Source organism: Beta vulgaris, chromosome 6, assembly GCF_026745355.1.
Source record: "Beta vulgaris subsp. vulgaris cultivar EL10 chromosome 6, EL10.2, whole genome shotgun sequence".
In the NCBI taxonomy this organism is placed as follows: domain Eukaryota; kingdom Viridiplantae; phylum Streptophyta; class Magnoliopsida; order Caryophyllales; family Amaranthaceae; genus Beta; species Beta vulgaris.
The window spans coordinates 10,905,930-10,926,002 of NC_079207.1; the positions used below are offsets into that span (position 1 = coordinate 10,905,930).

General features: G+C 35.9%; 2 protein-coding genes and 1 long non-coding RNA gene across 4 annotated transcripts; 2 read left to right on the top strand and 1 right to left on the bottom strand.

The window, feature by feature from the left end:
- The first annotated feature begins 121 nt into the window (after window positions 1–121).
- Window positions 122–6,979, top strand: LOC104895694 (TPR repeat-containing thioredoxin TTL4). 2 transcript variants are annotated; one of them, XR_007274995.2, is made up of 7 exons: window positions 122–2,281; window positions 2,385–2,580; window positions 2,878–3,050; window positions 4,584–4,917; window positions 5,355–5,489; window positions 5,652–5,752; window positions 6,560–6,700. XR_007274995.2 is itself a non-coding variant. In XM_010682265.4 (7 exons), exons 1-7 carry the CDS (start codon window positions 1,257–1,259, stop codon window positions 6,710–6,712), a joined length of 2,190 nt encoding a protein of 729 aa, XP_010680567.2. In that variant the 5' UTR covers window positions 127–1,256; the 3' UTR covers window positions 6,713–6,979. The 2 variants fall into 2 exon arrangements, 1 of the variants encoding a protein (XP_010680567.2); XM_010682265.4 differs by having other exon boundaries at window positions 127–2,281; window positions 5,355–5,562; window positions 6,560–6,979.
- A 4,117-nt stretch (window positions 6,980–11,096) lies between these two features.
- LOC130591957 (uncharacterized) lies at window positions 11,097–12,141 on the top strand. The gene is made up of 2 exons (XR_008969944.1): window positions 11,097–11,605; window positions 11,697–12,141. It is a non-coding gene; the product is annotated as an uncharacterized LOC130591957 (long non-coding RNA).
- Window positions 12,142–18,795: 6,654 nt separating this feature from the next.
- Window positions 18,796–19,680, bottom strand: LOC104895695 (PLAT domain-containing protein 3). Its single transcript, XM_010682266.4, has 2 exons — window positions 19,484–19,680; window positions 18,796–19,393 (listed from the first exon to the last, which is right to left on the bottom strand). Exons 1-2 carry the CDS (start codon window positions 19,547–19,549, stop codon window positions 18,929–18,931), a joined length of 531 nt encoding a protein of 176 aa, XP_010680568.1. The 5' UTR covers window positions 19,550–19,680; the 3' UTR covers window positions 18,796–18,928.
- Window positions 19,681–20,073: the final 393 nt, after the last annotated feature.

Genomic DNA, 20,073 nt, shown 5'->3' on the forward strand with positions numbered 1-20,073 from the left:
TATTTAGAACATATCATGCTGAATGAAATGAGAAGAAATAGTAGAGTTTTACCAGGCGAAACATATAAAGGATTTAAAGGATCATGGACTCCTACTCGTCCAACTATACCTATAATATATAAAATACCCAAGTAAAGAAAATTAAAAATTTCTAGTAAATTGACCACTCATAATGTTTTTCTTATTCATATGAGCCACGAAGACAATACAAAGTACAAAGAAGAAGAAGGGGAATTCGAACCTATAAACGATACTTGTAACCTATCATTCACTCACAATGTAATAATAATAAAAAAGGAATGTAGGGTTAAAGGTAGGTAGTATCTGATTCCTTGTTGGCAGTCATACACGGAGTTCCGCTATACAAAATTGCGAGTAACATCTTTTTTCGTCATTTCTCTTGTCTTATTTATATTTTCCTAAATCTTCTGAGGGAGAATTGCGGACAACAAGGACCCAACACCAAAAATAATGGGGGATAATATTTTTCTTAAAAATAATTAGAATTAAATGAAAAAAATATGTTTCTAAAAATGTAGATATCACAAATTTTTCCTATGACTGGGTCTCCTAGCTTTTCTCCTTCCCACCCACCAACCCCAAAAACATTTCCAAATGGATTTCAAGTTGACAATAGCCAATAGTAGAAACAAAGTGGTAAGAAAAAGGAAAGAAATAAAAATATTAAATATTAAAATCCTCCAAGTAAAAACCTTTTTGTCCAAAATCTTAAAAAATAGATTTTTTTTTTTTTGAGGGAACTTGGAAAATAGATTTTATTATTCAAATCCTGAACGTTGGCACCCACCTTCTCTTTCCCTTCCCTCTATCTTTCTATCTCTCTGGCATTACAATGTCACCATTTTCTTGCACATTTGCAACATGAAGACAATAAAAACATAAAGACAAAGTGTAGGTGGGTGATCATATTAAGAGAAAATCAAACATTTTTTGGCATTGTTTTCATGCATTGTCAACATTTTGTATGTTGAGAATTAGACAAAATTCATGATAAAATAAGATGAACCTTACTATATCATAAGGAAAGGTTTGTTTTTCCATTCTGGTTATCCTCATTTTTTTCATCCTCAAAAAATATTCTCAAGCTTACTTTTTGTCATTTGTAACACCTTTTAGTTTTGTTTTGTTTTGTGTTCCTTCCCCCCTTCTTTCCCTTTTGAAATATTTTCATTGCATACATATGCATGGATGCTGGAAATCTTTCATTGAGTTTGTAGAATAAATACAAGAGAAAGATGAGCAGTGTTTCATCACCAGATCATAAAAAATCAGGATGTGGGTTATTAGGGGCAGTTTTTGGTGGAAGGAAAAAGTTTTGGCCAAGAAGAACCACATCAACAGGTTCTCTCCCTAATCAAGATGGTATCCTTAAAAGCATCAACAGCCCTAAGAGAATTCCTAGTGCTGGCCATAATTCCAAGAAGAGACGCGGTAGTTTTGATGATCTCGATGCTAATAGTATCTCTTCCCAACCTTCCTCTAGCCGTGTTGGCCCTAAACCTCAACAGAAAGTTCCTCCTGGTAGACACCAACAACAACATCTAAATCAACATCAAGGTAGAAGACCGTCCTCAAATGACACAACTGTAGTGCCAGTTTCAAGAAGCCAGGCATCAGCTCAGAATCAAAGTAATGGACATAATACAAGGAAGACGGTTCCAAAGGAATCCATGGGGATATCTGGTGAGTTAGAGATGATGATAGCCGAGCAGCAGAAGGGTCGAGTAGGAGGAAATCTTGTCCGTGCTTCATCTGGCAATGTGATGGTTCATAGTAGTTTGGGTAACTTGAGGCAGCCTGGGGGAACCACTTATACTGGCACAAAACCAGGTACTAATGGTAGGCCTGAAGAATATCAAACTCCAAACAACAACAATAATTATAGTCATAATAACATGTCATCAAAATATTCAAATAGCGGGATGGGGAATATAGTGAACAAGAAGCAGATAGAAAATGGAGGGAAAACAACAATAGGAGGGACTTCGTTATGTCGAGCATTGTCTTGTAGGATGGACCCTGAGGAATTGAAGATATTGGGAAATGAAGATTACAAGAATGGCAATTTTGCAGAAGCTTTAGCTTTGTATGAACGAGCCATCGATTTGGACCCTTCTAAGGCTTCTTACAGAAGTAATAAGAGTGCGGCTTTGACAGCTCTTGGACGGCTTCTTGAGGCTGTTTTTGAGTGCAGAGAAGCCATTGGTATTGAACCTCACTACCACAGGGCTCACCACCGTTTGGCTAATCTTTATCTCAGGTAGTTACAATGACACCTTGCTATACTTTTAATCATAATTAGCCATATGATTCGTTTCTAGCCTTGGATGATACTATAAGGAATATTTGATGAAATTTGTCAGATTAGGAGAAGCGGAAAAGGTTTCGTTTCACTTTAAAAAAGCAGGGCCAGAAGCCGACCCAGATATATTGAATCATGCAAAGGCTGTTCTAGGACACCTGAAGAAGTGCGAGGAGGCTAAGAGGTTGAAGGATTGGCACACTGTGCTCAGAGAATCTGGCAACGCCATAGCTGCCGGAGCAGATTCTGCACCTATGGTTAGCATCTTATGCATTGTGTTCAGTTCAATCGAGAATTTTTGATACAGTCAGAACTCTCTATTAGTTAAACAAAACTATTGAAGTCGTATATAAAAAAGTTATAGAAATTGACCTGAAAAGTTGACAAGTTATACAAAAGTACGTACAAGTTACAAAAAAATCGTAAAAAGTAATCTGGAATCGACACTTTGAATACACATCAGCTGTAATTTAATACTGTCGTAAGACAATTGCTATTTTCATTAGATTTGTAAGTGCAAGTTATTGACAGTTATTGTATTTGCTTGAAAAAAGATATTTGCAATGCAAGCTGAGGCATATTTGAAACTCCATCGGCCTCAAGATGCTGTGACAACATTGACAAATGGTCCAAATTTTGATACGGATCGATGCACCAAGTTCTTTGGTCCTGCTGGAAATGCTATGTTGTTGGTGGTCAGGGCTCAGGTAGACATGGCTGCTGGGAGGTTAGTCTGTCTCTTATTAGAAAATCTTTTCAGATCTTCATTGTCGTCAGTTGTTTTTGTTTCCCTCTTCAAGCAATAGTAATAAAGTTTTTTGGACACTATTCAAAGGTAAAGAAAGCCCTCAAAAAATATTTCTAATATATAAGAAAAAACATAGTCATGTGGGGTCTTGTTTGATTCGTCTCATTACGTACATTAAGAAAATCAAACTTTTATAATTTTTACTAATATGAAATTAAAGATATTAACGATACAAAACGTGCATTGGCAAACGTGCATTGGAGAAATGGGCACTATATTAAGGGACGGAGGGAGTACAACATAAGGGTTAAAGGAGTGATTCAAATAACCAAAAAAGTCAATTAGCATCATCTAATAGTTGCTAGCATGATGATTATGCCAACCACGTACTGTAAGACAGCTCAAAATGTTGGTTGAAGCAAGAGGGATTAACTGTAGATTAATTCCAGTAATTTAAACAAATCACACCAAGGTGATTATTTTATTTAATCTACTTTTAAACTTGTCAAACAAGATTAACAAGCGACTTATTAAAAAAATATTTGTTGTCAAATCAATATTGTATTATTGTTTTTATTGGTGCTGTAGAACTTTCTGTCACAGCAAGGTTTTACATCAATTTTCTGTCTGAATATTTGTTAACTGTTATTTTACAATAACTCCTGTCATACACAACTTGTTTGCTAATTTGCTAACCCCTTAATTTTGGAATGATTGTCCCAGTTTCTGTATTGAGATGATTTAATTTGTTTGTCCTAATTAATCACCTCTTTATGCATTTAATGTATCAGTTAACGCGCGAAAAATTAACTAGGACAAGCAGTCTGAAATAGAAGATCAATGCGAGTGGCTTTCATTAAATTTTCTTGATGTAAAAGCAGGGCAACCAAATAAGTAATCTTACTATTTAAGGACTAATCGTATTGAACACTAGGTCATAACTGGCTCTCACGTAAATATTTTGGGTAATATATTTGATCCGTGTTTTTCTTGACATCCTCAAAGTCTTGGCCTTAGTGAAGCTACAATATCATATGTTAGATTCGGCCAGATATCTAGTCTGTTATGCCTACAAAACATACACGACCGATGAAGGGTATCATAAAGTGGATCCACATTAAACAAGTTCATGTGGATGTTAGTTGGCTTGGTTGGTAAAATCTGGAGGAGCTCGTATTCAAGACCTAAGATCCGATCCTATTTATGTCACTTCCCAGTTCCCACCGTGGCTCTCAGCCCAAAACAAAAAAAAAATTATCGGTTGCCAAGATAATGTTTTATCAACAATCAAAAGGCTTTTATGGGATTAATACCTTAACTTCTAGGTTGGTGCTTAGTATAAACCTATCCTTTTAATTTTGTTGAATCTACTGTCACATCTTAACTTCAGCTTTCAAGAAACTACCAGGATTTTAATGTGAATATAGTCATAGATGTTGTTTCTGCTCAATATCAATTGTAGGCAAATATATGCAAGTCAAAGTGGTTCTTAACTGTTGAAGGGGCTTGCAGGTTTGATGAAGCAATGGAAGCTATCCAACATGCAGGTAGACTAGACCCATCCAATAGGGAGGTGGGGGTAGTAACTCGAAGGGCTCGAGCTGTGTCTACTGCTCGAGCTCATGGGAATGACCTCTTTAAAGAAGGTAGGTTCTCAGAAGCTTGTGTTGCTTATGGCCAGGGGCTTGAGCATGACCCACACAACTCGGTCTTGCTTTGCAACCGCGCTGCTTCTCGTGTCAAACTAGGGCAGTTTGAGAAAGCAATAGAGGACTGTACGGCCGCACTTAATTCACGATCCTCTTATACCAAGGCTAGACTAAGAAGAGCTGACTGTAATGCCAAGGTATATGAGTTTTCTCTTCTGATGCAAACCCACCTGAGTGCTATTTTCTTATGCTTCCTAATTGATGTTATAGTTGAGAAAAATAATTGAAGTGGATTGAAAACTTCAAGTACTTTTCTTTCTCCACTTGTTTCCAAAAGAGTAGCTTAATGGCTAACACTGAAGCTCTCTATTTAACACCCTTGCTATGCATTGAGTAAAATACCCTCAGTAACCCCAAGTCTGATCAGATACATTGGGGCTATAATGTCGATATGCAGGGTGCTAGATAGAGAGCTAGCTAGACATTATGCTTTCATAAAATGTCTTCCTTGGGTAACTTGGAAACAGTTGCTGAACCTTACTGGAACCAAAAGCTATTTGTTCTTAAGGGAGGATGACCTATTCAATATTTCAATGTGATCAAAATTTACAAAAATTATATTTTGGTGATGTAGTTGCAAAAATGGGAAACTGCTATAAGAGATTATGAGATATTGTTGCAAGAATCACCGGGAAATGAGGATGTTGCAAAGGCATATTTCGAGGCACAGATGCAACTCAAGAAGCAGCGGGGAGAAGACGTGTCAAATGTAAGATTTGGGAATGATGGTTTAATTAAAATCCAAAGTAACGAGCACTTCAAGGATGTCACATCCTGGCCTGGTAAATTAGATGCTATAAAATGAAGATTCTCTCAGTTATGTAGATGATTCATTGTAAGCTAAGCGTAATATCTATTATGATTTGGGCAGGTTTATCAGTAGCATTGTTCTATAACAAGCCAGGCAACCAACAAACGCTGCAATTTATCGAACAACTCTGCAAGAGATACCTTACCATTAAATTTCTCAAGGTCTGTTCCAAATTTTGGTTGGTTGAGGTTACACGGTTTAAACTTATACCCCTCTCTATTCTTTTTGGAGTAATAGTTAATAATTTGCCCAGTTTTGGCGTATGAGAGACAAGTTGTTACGGAAAAGTTCTACAATTATAATTGGATCCATATAGTATTTGAAAAATATACATAGGACAAATCAATGATATTATACTGCTACATAATAATATTTGTTTTATATATTAGTATATGATTTAGGCAAACTATTATGACTTAGAAGACAGGGAAATATGGTATACTTTATATGATTGTTCGGTTGAATATAAGTTTTACTATTTCCTAGGAAGTAAAAAGTTTTTTTTTTAATTATGTCTTTCCCTGACAATTCCTACTCAAAATAGGGGCTTCGTAAGTTATTTCTCCATTTTGTAGGAAGTAGTATAATTTATCAGTGAATGACACTTCCCGTGTTAAGGTCAATCAAACAACTTCGGTATTCTCTACATCCTAGGAGTTCTCACTTTCCGTGTTTTATCATGTCAACTGAACAAGCACTAGAGCTGATTAGCCGTCCTGGTCTCCCCCTACCGTACCAAAAATCCAAAAACTTTTGACCCTTTGAATTGGACCAGCAGGTTTAGGACAAAAACAGTTTAGTCGAGAATGTAATTTGGGACAGGCTATACCAAAAAACAATTTACTCGCTCAATCTCCACAAGCTGGTACTTTAGGTTTTGGGTCATACTTGATCAACTCTATTGTACTAATCTAATGCACGAACTGGTAATTGTCATCTGAATTTCGATGTTTGCGAAAACATTCCAGGTTGATGTTGAAGATCACCAAAGCTTGGTGAAATCTGAGGGTGTTAGCACATTGCCAGCCTTCAAGATATACCGAAATGGCTCAAGGCTTACAGAACTTCCTGGAGAAGATCATGAATTCTTAGAAAACTCCATCAAAGAGTATACAAGCTAGCATACATGGAAAAACCATAGTAGTGGAAGTTTGTCATTCTTTCAATTTTTTTTTTGGCTACACAATTGAGTGCATGGTTGGAATGGCAAAAGTAGTAAGTTTGTAAGGACAAAGCTTGCCTTGGGCTTGGGTTACATATTTTGACGGGAAGAAAAATCTGGGGATTATCCATTTACATTTGTGCTGCTAATATGATTTTCAGATTGTATAGAGCCAAAAGAATTGAAGAAGAGAATTGGAAAATGAATCATTTGTTTGTTTCTCTTTTTTCTAAATTCTGTCAACTAATTTTGAGTGAAATAATCCCACCATTAATTAGTCACGTAGTTTGCTTTGTTACTATAAGAATCATTAGGGGAAACAACTATATAATAAATTAATAACAAGTTTTTTTTTCTCGGGCGATGCCTCGAGTCCGTTAAAATAAACAAATATGTTATTATTTTTAAATTGGAAAAATTGACAATAGAGGTCTGAACTTTGAGTGATAATTTTTAAAAGATCTGAACTATTGATTAACCTGTATAGGTCCCAACTTTAGGGGGTCTTAACTTTTAGCGGGCCTCGACGACTTAAAACTGAAGATTTTTTTTAAAATCTCACCTAGTTCCTACATCCCTCCCTCAATTAACCCTTCGGAAGTGATCCAAGTTTTACAAGTGACGAAATATTAAGCTAGTTTTAAGTCACTAAGGCTCGCTAAAAGTTAAGACCCCCTAAAGTTGGGACCTACACAGGTTAATCAATAGTTCAGACCTTTTAAAAATTATCTCCCAAAGTTCAGACCTCTATTGTCAATTTTTCCTTTTAAATTTCATAATCTATTTTGCTACTTTTCGTATTATAAGAAATTGAAAAGTTCACGTCACGACGTGATGAGTAAAAAGAATTGAAAGGTTTGACCGTTTGAGTTTGAAAACAATACCTTAAAAAAAATTGTGGTAACAGAATATGACATCAATATTTCTCTTGTAAGTTACGTAATAAGAGTGTCGGAGATGTATATACTTGTTTAGGTCTTTTTAGTTAATTATAATTATTACAAGACTTCATCATATTTTATTTGAAACATTAGACAACTAAGTTATAGTATATTGATAATTAAGCTCTTAATACTTTTCATTGTGTTTCAAAAAGAACGTGAATAGTAGTATGATTGTGGAAAAATACTACTGAGTAAATAATAAATATCAATAGAGAAGAGAAAGGATGTGTATAGAGAGAGAGAGGGAGACGGGAGTTTTAGAGAGAGGAACCCCAACCCATGGGTTATGGCAACCAGGAGGAAATCGAAAGGAGCATAAATTATCAACCCCACCTTCAGCCCAGAAAACTTGTTTCGTTGATTTTCTTCCACCAGACATTAACCTTCATGGCCTAGCTATGATCTTCTGCAAATATGGCTCCATTGCAAATGTCTACATACCGGAAAAACTTCGACCCAACAAAAGATACCGATATGCTTTCATCAAATTCATAAGTAGCTCAGCATTGCAACCAGCAATGAGAGGGGAAAACGGGAAAAGAATAGGAAGACACAACATTTGAATATATCCTGCAAAACACGACAAACTCATTCACACCCCCTACCCTCAACCTTCAAGAAACCAACCCTACAATAAACCAAACAATCATAACCCCCAAAAACACAGCTACTCTCATCCCAACAGAGACCATAGGTCATACCGTGAAGTATGTCTAAACCAAAACCATATGAACCCTGAAAATCGCCAACCCCAGGCCACCACCATTCCCCAACCACAATCAAAACAACCAACCCAACCTATTAAAGATCCGAAGAAACAACACATCCCTCCTACTGAACCAGATATTCAACCAGATTACTACAAATTTGAACCATGCGCCATGAAAAGAATGAGTGCAAGAGCATTAAGCGAAGAAACATAGGCAATTCGAGACGAACTACTGGTAAAGTCAATGGAGGGAGAAGAATTTATGTCACTCAAAGGTTCACCATGCACAGCGAACGAAGAACTATTCCAAAGAAGTTCTATAGCCTTCGCTAACTCAGCCTTATCCTCAAACGCAATATTAGATCACATTCTGGCAGAAGGAGTAACATGTATGTCCATAAAACCATTGAGAGGACTTTTACACCTCATCATCTTTGAATCCCTAGAAGACAAAAAAGGCATGCTAAAGAGTGAGTGGCTCAAAAGATGGTTCATGGAGATACGGGAGGTCAACCCAGGTTGTGCATCAATTTGGAGAGAAATAATATTAAGAATCTATGGGGTGCCATTAGGGGCATGGAGCTATGATAACTTCTTCAAAATTGGAAACGTGTTTGGCAAGGTACTCTCGTGGATTATTCCAGTTATGAATGCGCCAAAGCAACTGTAATCACAGATTGCATGTTCTCTTTGTCAACTGTAAACTGATACTAGATATTGAAGAAAAATCACATCCAATCTGCATATATGAGGAATGTCAAATTAGATTTGATGGGAATAAAAAAGGTAGCAATCAAATCCCACCTCAGCCTGACCCCTCTTCGGATGAGGACAATGACGCGTGGAGTCCACCCCACCAGAAAGCTGCAAATGACTTTTCATCTCCAATTCCACACAACCCCAGAGAACTCATCATTACCTCCAAAACAGTGTCACCCAATAATGAACCCCCAATTAATTCCCCCACTTCCCAAAGCTTAACGGCCAAAAAACTTATTCTCTCCCCTCTGAACCAAATTGTCAACTCAGCAAAAACTCCTTTTACACCTTAGCTTGGAAATGTGAACCACTCATCCCCCCTAAAAAGCCCAATTCAAAGCCCAATGCAAAACTCTTCACATTCTCCCATTTCAATCTCAAACAGATATGGACCCCTTGACAGGCCCAAAAAATCATCCTCACTATCCTCATTATCGTCGGGCCCATGTTTCCACCGGGATTTGAAGAGGAAATACCTATTTCCCTTAAAAACAAGCACGCAGAGAAAAGGGCCAAGAAGGCTATGCAAAAAGCCCAAAAGCCTCCCAAGCATCTCAAAAAGCCTCCCTTAACCTGTCCTTGTCCTAGCCCTCCCTCTCAACCCATCCAGCCTTCAATTGAAATCAATACCGAGAATTATCTGATTCTTGCAGGCCAGTTGGGTCTCACCTTTGATGGCCCACCTTCAGTCCTCCAGATAAGAATTGATAAAATTCTTTAAAAACAGCGGGAGGATTGGGACTCGCTGCAGTAGTCTTTCCCTCCTCTCTTCCATTTAATCCAATCAATCCAAAATGATATTGCTATCCTGGAATGCTAGAGGGCTTAATGCCAGGGTCAAACGCAGCTCAATTCGCAGCCTAATAAACCTTCACTCACCCCTATTCGTTTTCATCCAAGAAACGAAAATTGAAGTATTTAGCCCTCAGATCATAAAATCCATGTGGAAATATTCTCATGTTAGTTGGGCTTTTAGCCCATCATCTGGAAATTCTGGGGGGCTGCTGTCTCTATGGAATGAGGACTCTTTTGCGGTGGAATCTTCTATCATTGAGAAACACTGGATTGCCATCTTAGGCGAAATCCGTAGCACTCACTTCAAGTGCTCCATTGTTAATGTTTACAACCCTTGTTCCGTATCAGACCGGGCGGAAGTGTGGAAAAGTTTATGCAACTTTCAACTCTCCTCCAAATTGCCATGCCTATTAGTGGGGGACTTCAATGAGGTTTTAGATATTTCCGATCGTGGTAGCCAACATATATCAAATAATGGCTCACATGATTTTAAGTGTTTTTTTGCAGGAAATGCAGGTGATGGAAATTTCTCCTCAAAATGGAAGTTACACTTGGTTTCGAGGGCACTCCAAAAGCAAGTTAGATCGCTTGTTTATATCTCCAGAATGGCTGCTGAATTTCCCATCAATAAAAGTCTCATTGCTCAAAAGGACCATCTCGGATCATTGCCCATTACTTGCCCACTCTCGAGAGAAAAATTGGGGGCCCCGCCCCATTTAGATTCATGAATTGTTGGCTGCTTCACCCCAAATGCCTGAAACTTATTGAAGAAACCTGGAGTACCAATGTTAGCTTGCCTCTAGGGGAAAAACTGAGGAAAAAAAAGTCCCGTTTGCGAGAATGGAATTCCAACGAATTTGGCCAAATTGATCTTAAAATAAAGGCCCTGGAAAGCAGAATTCATGAACTAGACCTGGCAGCGAATGATCGTGCATTAAGCGATTCAGAGGTTAGTGAGAGGAAGGAAGCGCAAGTAGGTCTCTGGAATTGGCACTAGTAGAAAAAGGACGATTTGCGTCCCCTGATTTGCGTCGCACAGACACGGAAGTAACGCAAAATACCTATTTGCGTCGCATGCCAAAGAGCGTTTGACACAAAAACGAGCAATATACGTCGTACCCTCAGTATGTGCGACGCATATTGTAGTTGTGCGTCGCATTCTGCTTTGGTGCGACGCACATTCGTGACAACTATCTGCGTCGCACGTCCATAAGGTGCGTTGGAAATTATATCATAGGCGTCGGACTCAAGCCCATGCGACGCACATCTTAGTTTGGCCCATGCGCGTCTTATTATCTCCCATCTCCCTCTCCTAAAACTCATTATCTCATCAAGCCAGCGCGTCTCATTATCTCCCTCTCCTAAAACTCCCCAACTCCCCATCTCCCCATCTCCCTCTAACCTAAAAGTCTCTCTGAAGTCTGAACATTGCTTCTCTCTCTCCCTCCCTCCCTCTCTCTCTCCTTCACTCGAAGCTTCGAAAAACCCTTCGAAGATCTGACGAAAAAAGCGTGGTGAAGCTTCGAAGGAAAAACCTTATAGATCTGAAATAATTTCGCTTTTTTCGACGTTCTTCATCTCTAACAGGTTCGATTTTTTTAATTTTTGTATGATAAGAAACGCAAAATCAGAGAAGCTCTTGAAGGTTTTTTTTGTTTGTTTTTCTTTAATTTTCTCTTTTTTTTTTTGTTTTTCTGGATTGAAATTGATTGACTTATCTTTAATTAATTTAACAGAGGGGAAGCCAATTCCGACGGAGTTGAGAAATGAAGAAGCATCGCTCCGCCAAGAAATCGACCTCGAAGATGATTACACTGCTAGTATGTACATTTTTCATCTCAGCATCTGAAAGTGACTGAAATAATTTGGCTTTCTTTGCCGTTCTCCATCTCCAATAGGTTCGAATTTTTAAAATTTTTTGTATTTGATTTTTTTTGTTGACACTTTTCTAGATCTGAAAGATAATGGCGTTTTTTTATTTTTTTATATTTGATTTTTAACAGAAGAGTGCGACTATTGACGATGAAGATTGAAGAATATTTTTTATTTTTTTGGATCTATGTAAAAGTTGTAATAAATTGTAAATTTTAATGTTTGGATATTAAATTTTAGGGTTTTTTTGTGTGTTAGATCTAATTTTTTTGGTTTCAAATTGTATAATAATAATGTTCCTTAATCGTTCTTCTCTTTATTTCTTTCTTTTGGCCTATGTTTGGATGTTCAATCTGGAATTTTATTTCTTTATTTGGAATAATAATATTCAATCCGGAATTTCATCTCCAAAAATAATTTTTTTAAATTAAAATAGTAATTTGCGTCGCACATAGCCCTAGGTGCGACGCAAATCACTAATGTGCGTCGCACCCTAGGCAATGTGCGACGCACATTCCCTCTACATTACTCTGAACCTCTGCATTACTCTGAATTGGGCTGGGATAGCTATTTGCGTCGCACCGTATACGAGGTGCGACGCAAATAGGTGAAAATGTGCGTCGGATCTGCATTCGACGCAGACCATTGATAGTCATCTGCGTCGAGGCCTCTGGCGTCGGACCCATGTCCGACGCAAATAGGTGCCTCACATCCGACGCAAATCGCCTATTATGTACTAGTGTGGTTAAAGAAGAAAGAGTCATATTGGGCACAACTCTCCCGAAACAAATGGCTCAAAGAAGGTGATAGGAATACGAGGTATTTCCACACAGTTGCGACAATGAATAAGAGGAAAAACAACATTGAAACGATTGCGGTAGGGGAAGGGGTCATAGAAGATCCCTGGGAAATCAAGAGAGAGGCAGTAAACTTCTTCAAAAAAAATTCAAAGAAGAATATCATCAGAGGCCGGTTTTTCAAGATCTCGAATTCAATTCCCTAAACTCCACTCAAGGGAAAAACCTAGTTGAAAGGTTCAGCAGAGAAGAGATTGATCAAGCTGTGGCTTCCTGTGACGCATCAAAAGCTCCCGGGCCGGACGGTTTTAATTTCACTTTCATAAAGAACTCTTGGGAGATAATAAAATCGGATGTGTATGAACTGGTCAATGATTTTTGGGAAATTTCCAGATTACCCAAAGGCTGCAATACTGCCTTCATAGCTCTAATCCCAAAATCGAAAACTCCTTTGAAGTTTAGCTACTACCGCCCTATTAGTATGGTAGGGTGTTTGTATAAGATCATAGCTAAACTGCTTGTCCGTCGACTTCAAAGGGTCATTGATTCACTTATTGGCTCACATCAGACATCCTTTATTAAAGGGCGTCAAATTCTAGACGGTGCCCTCATTGCCAGTGAAGTAGTAGCTTCGTGCAAAAGAAATAAGTCTCAAGCGGCACTCTTGAAACTAGACTTCCATAAAGCATTTGACAGTATTTCTTGGAATTACCTAGAATGGGTGCTTGTTCAAATGAATTTCCCTCCCAAGTGGAGGACTTGGATGCGCTCTTGTGTGATGTCGGCATCGGCCTCAATCCTCATAAACGGCTCCCCATCATCTACTTTCAAGCTCCAGAGAGGATTGAGACAAGGCGACCCCCTATCGCCTTTTCTTTTCAATCTTGTCGTAGAACCATTAAATCTATTAATCCAGAAATCGGTGTCCCGGGGCCTTTGGAGTGGAATTGAAAGAAGCCATAATAGAACTATGGTGTCGCATCTGCAATATGCAGATGACACCCTAGTATTTTGCGACCCGAATATCCAATCTCTGTTGAATATCAAAAAAAGCACTAATCCTGATTCAATTATCCTCAGGTTTGCAGATTAATTTTCATAAGAGCTCCATTTATGGGATCAACGTGGATAACTCTTGGCTTCTTGAAGCGGCCAAAGCTCACGATGCTCTAGAAAAAGCTACATGTTAGTCATTTTGCACAATAAATGGGACATTGACACAGTTTACCCGATGAAATTCTATTAGAACAAGACAAGAAAGAAAATCTGAACTGCAAAGTTGGATGTTACTTTCATTAATATTTATCAGTCACTACTTTCATTAGATTATATTTTTTTCCATGAAATTTATAAAACACTATTATTGTAATTTTCAACTTTTTATCTAGATTTGGTTTGTCACATTATTATAACAGATTACGCTATCAACCATACCATTAGTTACAAAGAGATTACATGTACATGTGAGTATATCTATTATATATACGATTATATCATATGTATGATACATTTAAAGTTATTTTTAGCTCATTTGAAGTGTTCATCATTATGAGATTTTTGCCTGTTTATAGTTCTTTAAATAATACGAAGATAGCAATATCAAAAATTGAATAAAAAATTAATGGCTTATATATCTTCTTTCCAAAAATTTTCCTATTTTATCTCATCAAAATCCACCCCTAAATCTTTTCCTTTCACCAAATGAGCCTTTGATTTTAAAATGTATGGCTCGGATGCAACTCTACGTTGTAGAGTTTTACTAAAACTCTAGAGGATCCGAACTCCTTGTACTTTTGTAGAGTTTCACTAAAACGCTAAAGGATCCGGACTCGTCTTTTCTAGATTACCCAGATATCTTCCGTAAACATAGTTGATAGGTACACGTACTCTGTAACTTGGCCATTACTTCTGGATCTAGTGCAGTTGGGAACCTCTAAATGTTGTTTTATGGTATTAAAACCTCGGGATAACATCTTATTAGGCTATGTTCAGTTCACCTTATTTTTGCTTATTTCAGATCTAATCAGATCAGATCAGATCAGATCAGATCAGAAAAAATAAGTTCAGATCAGATCAGAATAAAATAAGTTCAGATCAGATCAGATCAGATCAGTTCAGTTAATCATATCATGCTTATATTTAAAAACTTATTATTATTAAATATCTTTCACTACATATTAATAAAAATTATAATAATTGAATATTAATAAAGTACTCATTGAGACGAATCAAACAAGACCCCACATGACTATATTTTTTCTTATATATTAGAAAAATCTAAAAGATTATCTCTAATTGTGAATAGTGTAAAGATTCTAAGTGACAAAGATAAAAAAATACAAAGGGAATATTATTATTTACTAGTACATTTGTTCAAAAGAATTATTATTGTTGTTGTTGTTGTACTTATTAATTATTAATATTGGTAATTATTATTAATCTTGTTGTTACCATTATAAATGTCATTGTATTATTATATTAAGTTATTTTGTTGTTATTAAATAATAGAAAATTAAAACACTGTTAAGAACATAAGATTGACACAAAAATAAGAAATATATAAAATATGATATCTCAAATTCATGACAACGAAACTACTAATTTCGGATTACATTTCAAAATAAGCTAAGTGTGAATACAAATTATAAATTTAGATTCGGTATACCTCTTCTACCGAATTCAAATCTCTCTAGCTATTTGAAGTTGCACGATATTTATTTATTTTTTGCTCAAGTCATAGTTGTTTGTATATCTTGTTCTATTTTATATGGAAAAAAAAGAGTTCAGTTTGCCGACTTCTCAAGTGTGAAACTTTTTTTAAGGGAAAGTGTGAAACATTGTATAAGTGCTCTTATAAAATAATGACTTGAGTTATATAATTATTTTTAGTAATAATAATAATTATGATTATAATTATTATTGTTGTTCTTATAATAATGATAATAATAATAATTATTATTAATAATAAAAGTTGTATAAAAGTTGTAATAGAAATAAAATGATAATAATAGTAACACTATAAAGAAGATCTTATAATGTATTGCATAATAATGATTTACAAAGTAATAATATAATAGTAATAATATATTTTATAAAAGATAAGATCTTGTTGAAAAAATAAGTTCAGATCAGATCAGATCAGATCAGATCAGAAAAAATAAGTTCAGATCAGATCAGATCAGAAAAAATAAGTTCAGATCAGATAAGTTCAGATCAGAAAATTTCAGGTGAACTGAACATAGCCTTAATTGAGACTCTTCATTGGCTTTTAAAAGAGATCCTATCATTGTCTTTCATGGGGTTGATCATTTTTGTAAGAATGTCATTAATAAGGAGCAGTACATATCAAGAAACCTTTAGCCAATTTCTATTGTCGTTTTCTATTGGGCCTTGATAGGCTGTCATGGACCATGGGTATGAGTTATGATTTAATATACTTTAATAATGGACTTTAATCGAGTCAATAAAAATCTAAAATTCTACTACAATACTCGTAATGCAATATCCTAGTGCCGAAAGGAGCCAGGGAACCTGAATGTTTGATAGTGAGGTATTTTTAGATGTCTACTACCTGCCATAAGAAGATCAACATTTTCATTTTCATTTTCATTTTCATTTTCATTTATACTCGCTTGATTTTTTTTAATTGTTACATTATTTGTACATATTTTTCAAAATGCTTTTAAGTCCGTAATATCTCGTAATCTTTTTAAGTGAAAATCATAAAAAGTTTAACCGTTGTGGACTTGTGGTGATGGAAGATGGTTTAGAGAAAAGAAAAAAAAAAGAATGTTAAAGTTTAAAATGTTTAATAAACTCGGGACGATTTTAAGACATTTTGAGATGATGTTTAACATTACAGTTTTTTTTTTTTTTTTGAGGGGATGTTTAACATTACAGTTTGAAATAACTTGTAATACTTCCTCCGTATCAAATTAAATGCAACAGGTTTCATTTTGGGCAGTTTCAAATTAAATGCAACAATTCCAAACTTTTTATTTTTGGTAAGTTTTTTAGGTATGAATTTATGAGAATACCCTTACTAAAAAATTAAACTACACTTAATTATACCTAATGAAAACTAATTAAACTCTTAATCAAAAACTTGTCATACTAATTAAATCAATACAAACTCAAATCATCTTCCTCTTTCTATCTCCTCAACTCTCACCCACCACCATTTTCTTCTTCTTCATCACCCACCACCACTTTCTCTCTCTACCACCACCCTCCGGATATCGTCCATCGCCGAACTCCTCCAGTCACTCGCTTTCCTTTCACGAGTCGCTCAGCATCGGCTCCGAACATGTCAGATTTAGGTTTACGGCTTGTCCGCGTGGATGTTTCTAGATCTGAGGAGATCGTTGGCACTGTTCTTGGTCTCCTTCGACGGGAACATCTGTTTTCACTACATTATCTCTCCTTGTCTGGTTGGTTGAGGTTTATGCAACCGCTTTGTCGGGGGATGAGGCGTGTCAGGGATTAGTTTTTGGGATTGTCGGAAGATCTGCTTCTGCTAGGTGAATTGTGCTAATATGCTAGTGGTGTTTCGATGGAGCTGTTGATACTAGTGGTGCTCCGGTGATGGTGGTGGCAGTAAGTAGTGGTACTGGTGGTGACCCAACGATAGTGGTGGCACTAGGTACTGGTAGTGGCGGCATTAGATGGTGCTTGGTCCCACCTCTTCTCTCCAATTAAACTTAATCACATGTCCTCACCTTTTCCTAATCTTACTCTTAAGAAATTTTGTCTAAGAGACCGTACAACCTAAATTGTTACAATTAATTTGATACGGAGGAAATATATTAGAATTATTGATTTTTATTGTGTATGGTATTCCATTAGCTTGAATCGTTGAGAAGCGTACCAAGTAATCATGATTTGTCGTCAATCGTCACAAGGTGATCTATCTCTTTATTCTAATTAATCATTTGTCCCATTGTCTAACACACTGCCAGATTCTTCTTTGTTCTTTAAAGCACTAGTTGACCAAATTTGCAAGATTGGATCTTATTAGCCATGGAAAGCATCCTATCTTTAATTTTTAAATCTAATATTTGATCTTGAACATACAGGATTAACAAACAATTATTAGAGTGTATTTGGTTGAGAAAAAATCATTTTTCTAAAAAAAAAAAAAATTAGCTTGAATAATTCCAACTTTCAACCGTTTTTTTTTTTCCAGATAATCTCAACTTTGAATTATTCTAGGATAATCCTAACTTTAAAAGAATCTTTCTCAAAAAAAACTAAAGTATCATTTTTCTTACCTACACTAATCTGTTTTAGATCTATAATAATATAAAAAACTAATACTTCCTCCTTTTCACAATAAGGCTCCGTTTGGTAGGGCGTAAAATATTTTCAGTGTAAAATGATTTTCATGGAAAACAATTTACGATGGAAAACACAATTCCAAAATTAGTTTTCCGTTGTTTGGTTCGATGTAAAAAAAATGATGAAATAAAAGGAAAATGAAAGGGAAAGTAAGGAGATAGTGAGAGGAGTGTACAAGAGAGAGAAGGAAAATAATTTTCCCTTCATTTTGAAAGGAAAATGGTTTTCCATCCTTGGGAGAATAATTTTACCACAAGGGAAAATGGTTTTACACTCTTTTGCCAACCAAACAATGTAAAATTGAAAATAAAGGAAAACAATTTTCTGGGAAAACGTTTTACGCTCTACCAAACGGAGCCTAAGTGAAACACTTCCCTTATTTGACATATTCACAATAAGTGAAATCAAGCTTTAAATGGTAAAAAAAAAATTACTTTTATTACAAATGAGCAACCAAATAGTAAGAGGGGACCACAACCTATTTGTTTCCTTGGTATGTGTGTACTTTCTCTATATTTCACTTATTATTAAAATGGAGGAAGAACTTCAAATGATTTTGAGAAGGTACTTTCTAAAGTTGGAATTATTCTAAAATAATACAAAGTTAATATTATTTTTATAAAAGACTAGCTAAAATTGAAATTATTCATGTCAATTTTTTTTAAAAAAAACAACCTTCCATTATTTTAATTTGATTTGTAAAGGATGGTGAAAAGTGGAAACTAATATTCCTAATGATGATTAACATTCACATTTCTAAAACAAAAAGAAGTACTACTCAAGAAACAATAAGCAAAAACGAAGATGAAGCAAAAATTCACACAAAAACAACCCAAAAAAAACACCTTTATTATTAGCAAAAATAAGATACAAAAAAACATCCATCCTCAAATCTCAAATCTCAATCTCATGACAAATTAAGCACAATTTCTTTTGTTTGTGACTTAGACAAAAGATAAAAATTAAGCAGAAGAGAGAGACCTGAAAGTAGGAACAAGTTCCTTAGTAAGAGAAACAGGACAATAATTCCTAGTAGCAGTAAGTTCATATGGATAAGCATCAGAAGCAAGCCATTGTTCAACATCAAACTTTTGTTGTGCACATTTAATATGAGGCCCAGTAGTAGTAATTTCAACATAGTTACAATACCAACCATGATGAGGCCCATATCCATCAGAAACAACCCTCATAGCACAAACAGGTGCATTTAAACATGGGCCTCGTCCACTGAAAACATCCAAGTTACCTCTTTCAAAGTAGTCGTATTTTGGGCCCATAAGCCCACCCCAGTTTTCGATGTCGGTGATTCTTACTCCGTCACCGTTTTGACCCCATAATTCAAGGCTGATTTTGGAGTCAGTTCCTGCTTTTAAAACTGACCCAGTTCTGACGTAGATGGTGTAAACACAATTAAGTTCATCATCTGACTGTTTTAAGAACAAAGAAAAAAGAAGAGTTGATTAAAATTGGTTTTGGTAGTGTAAAGAAAATGAAGAAGATGAAGAAAGTAGACTTACAGATCGAGCAATTAGGGTGAGAGATAAGAAGATAATGACGTTGAGCAATGCAGTGAATCTCGCCATTGCTGTTGTTTTCTTGACGTCGCTCAAGTTAGAAAGATAGGTGGCGTTTGTTGTTAGGTAGATCAGTTTTTAGCTTTCCTTATTTTGTGACCGGATGATTATATTTGGGATTTTGGGAATGGGAAGTGCCGAAGTGGGACTACTTATTCTTATCTTAGCTGGATGCTGGATGCTGGATGCTGGATGGTGGATGGTGGATGCTGGATGGGCTGGATCAACGGACAAGATATAATTAGAATTTGAGTTTGTCTTGTAAGAGATCGCATACTTTCAAATTAAAAATTATGCAATGATAAGTTTAATATTAAAAAAAATTAGTCTAATAATAACTAGGTTAATTTTTTTTAGTGACTAGTTTAATTTATTTAATGACTAGATGTACTTTTATATTAAAATTAGACCGTCTCTTTTAATAATTTTTGCTAGAATTTTAGTTGCTCAGTCCCTTGTAATAATTTATTAAAAAAAGAGAGGGTGGGGGTGTTGTTGGGGAATTTTGACGGTGATTTCATTTTCTATAGATT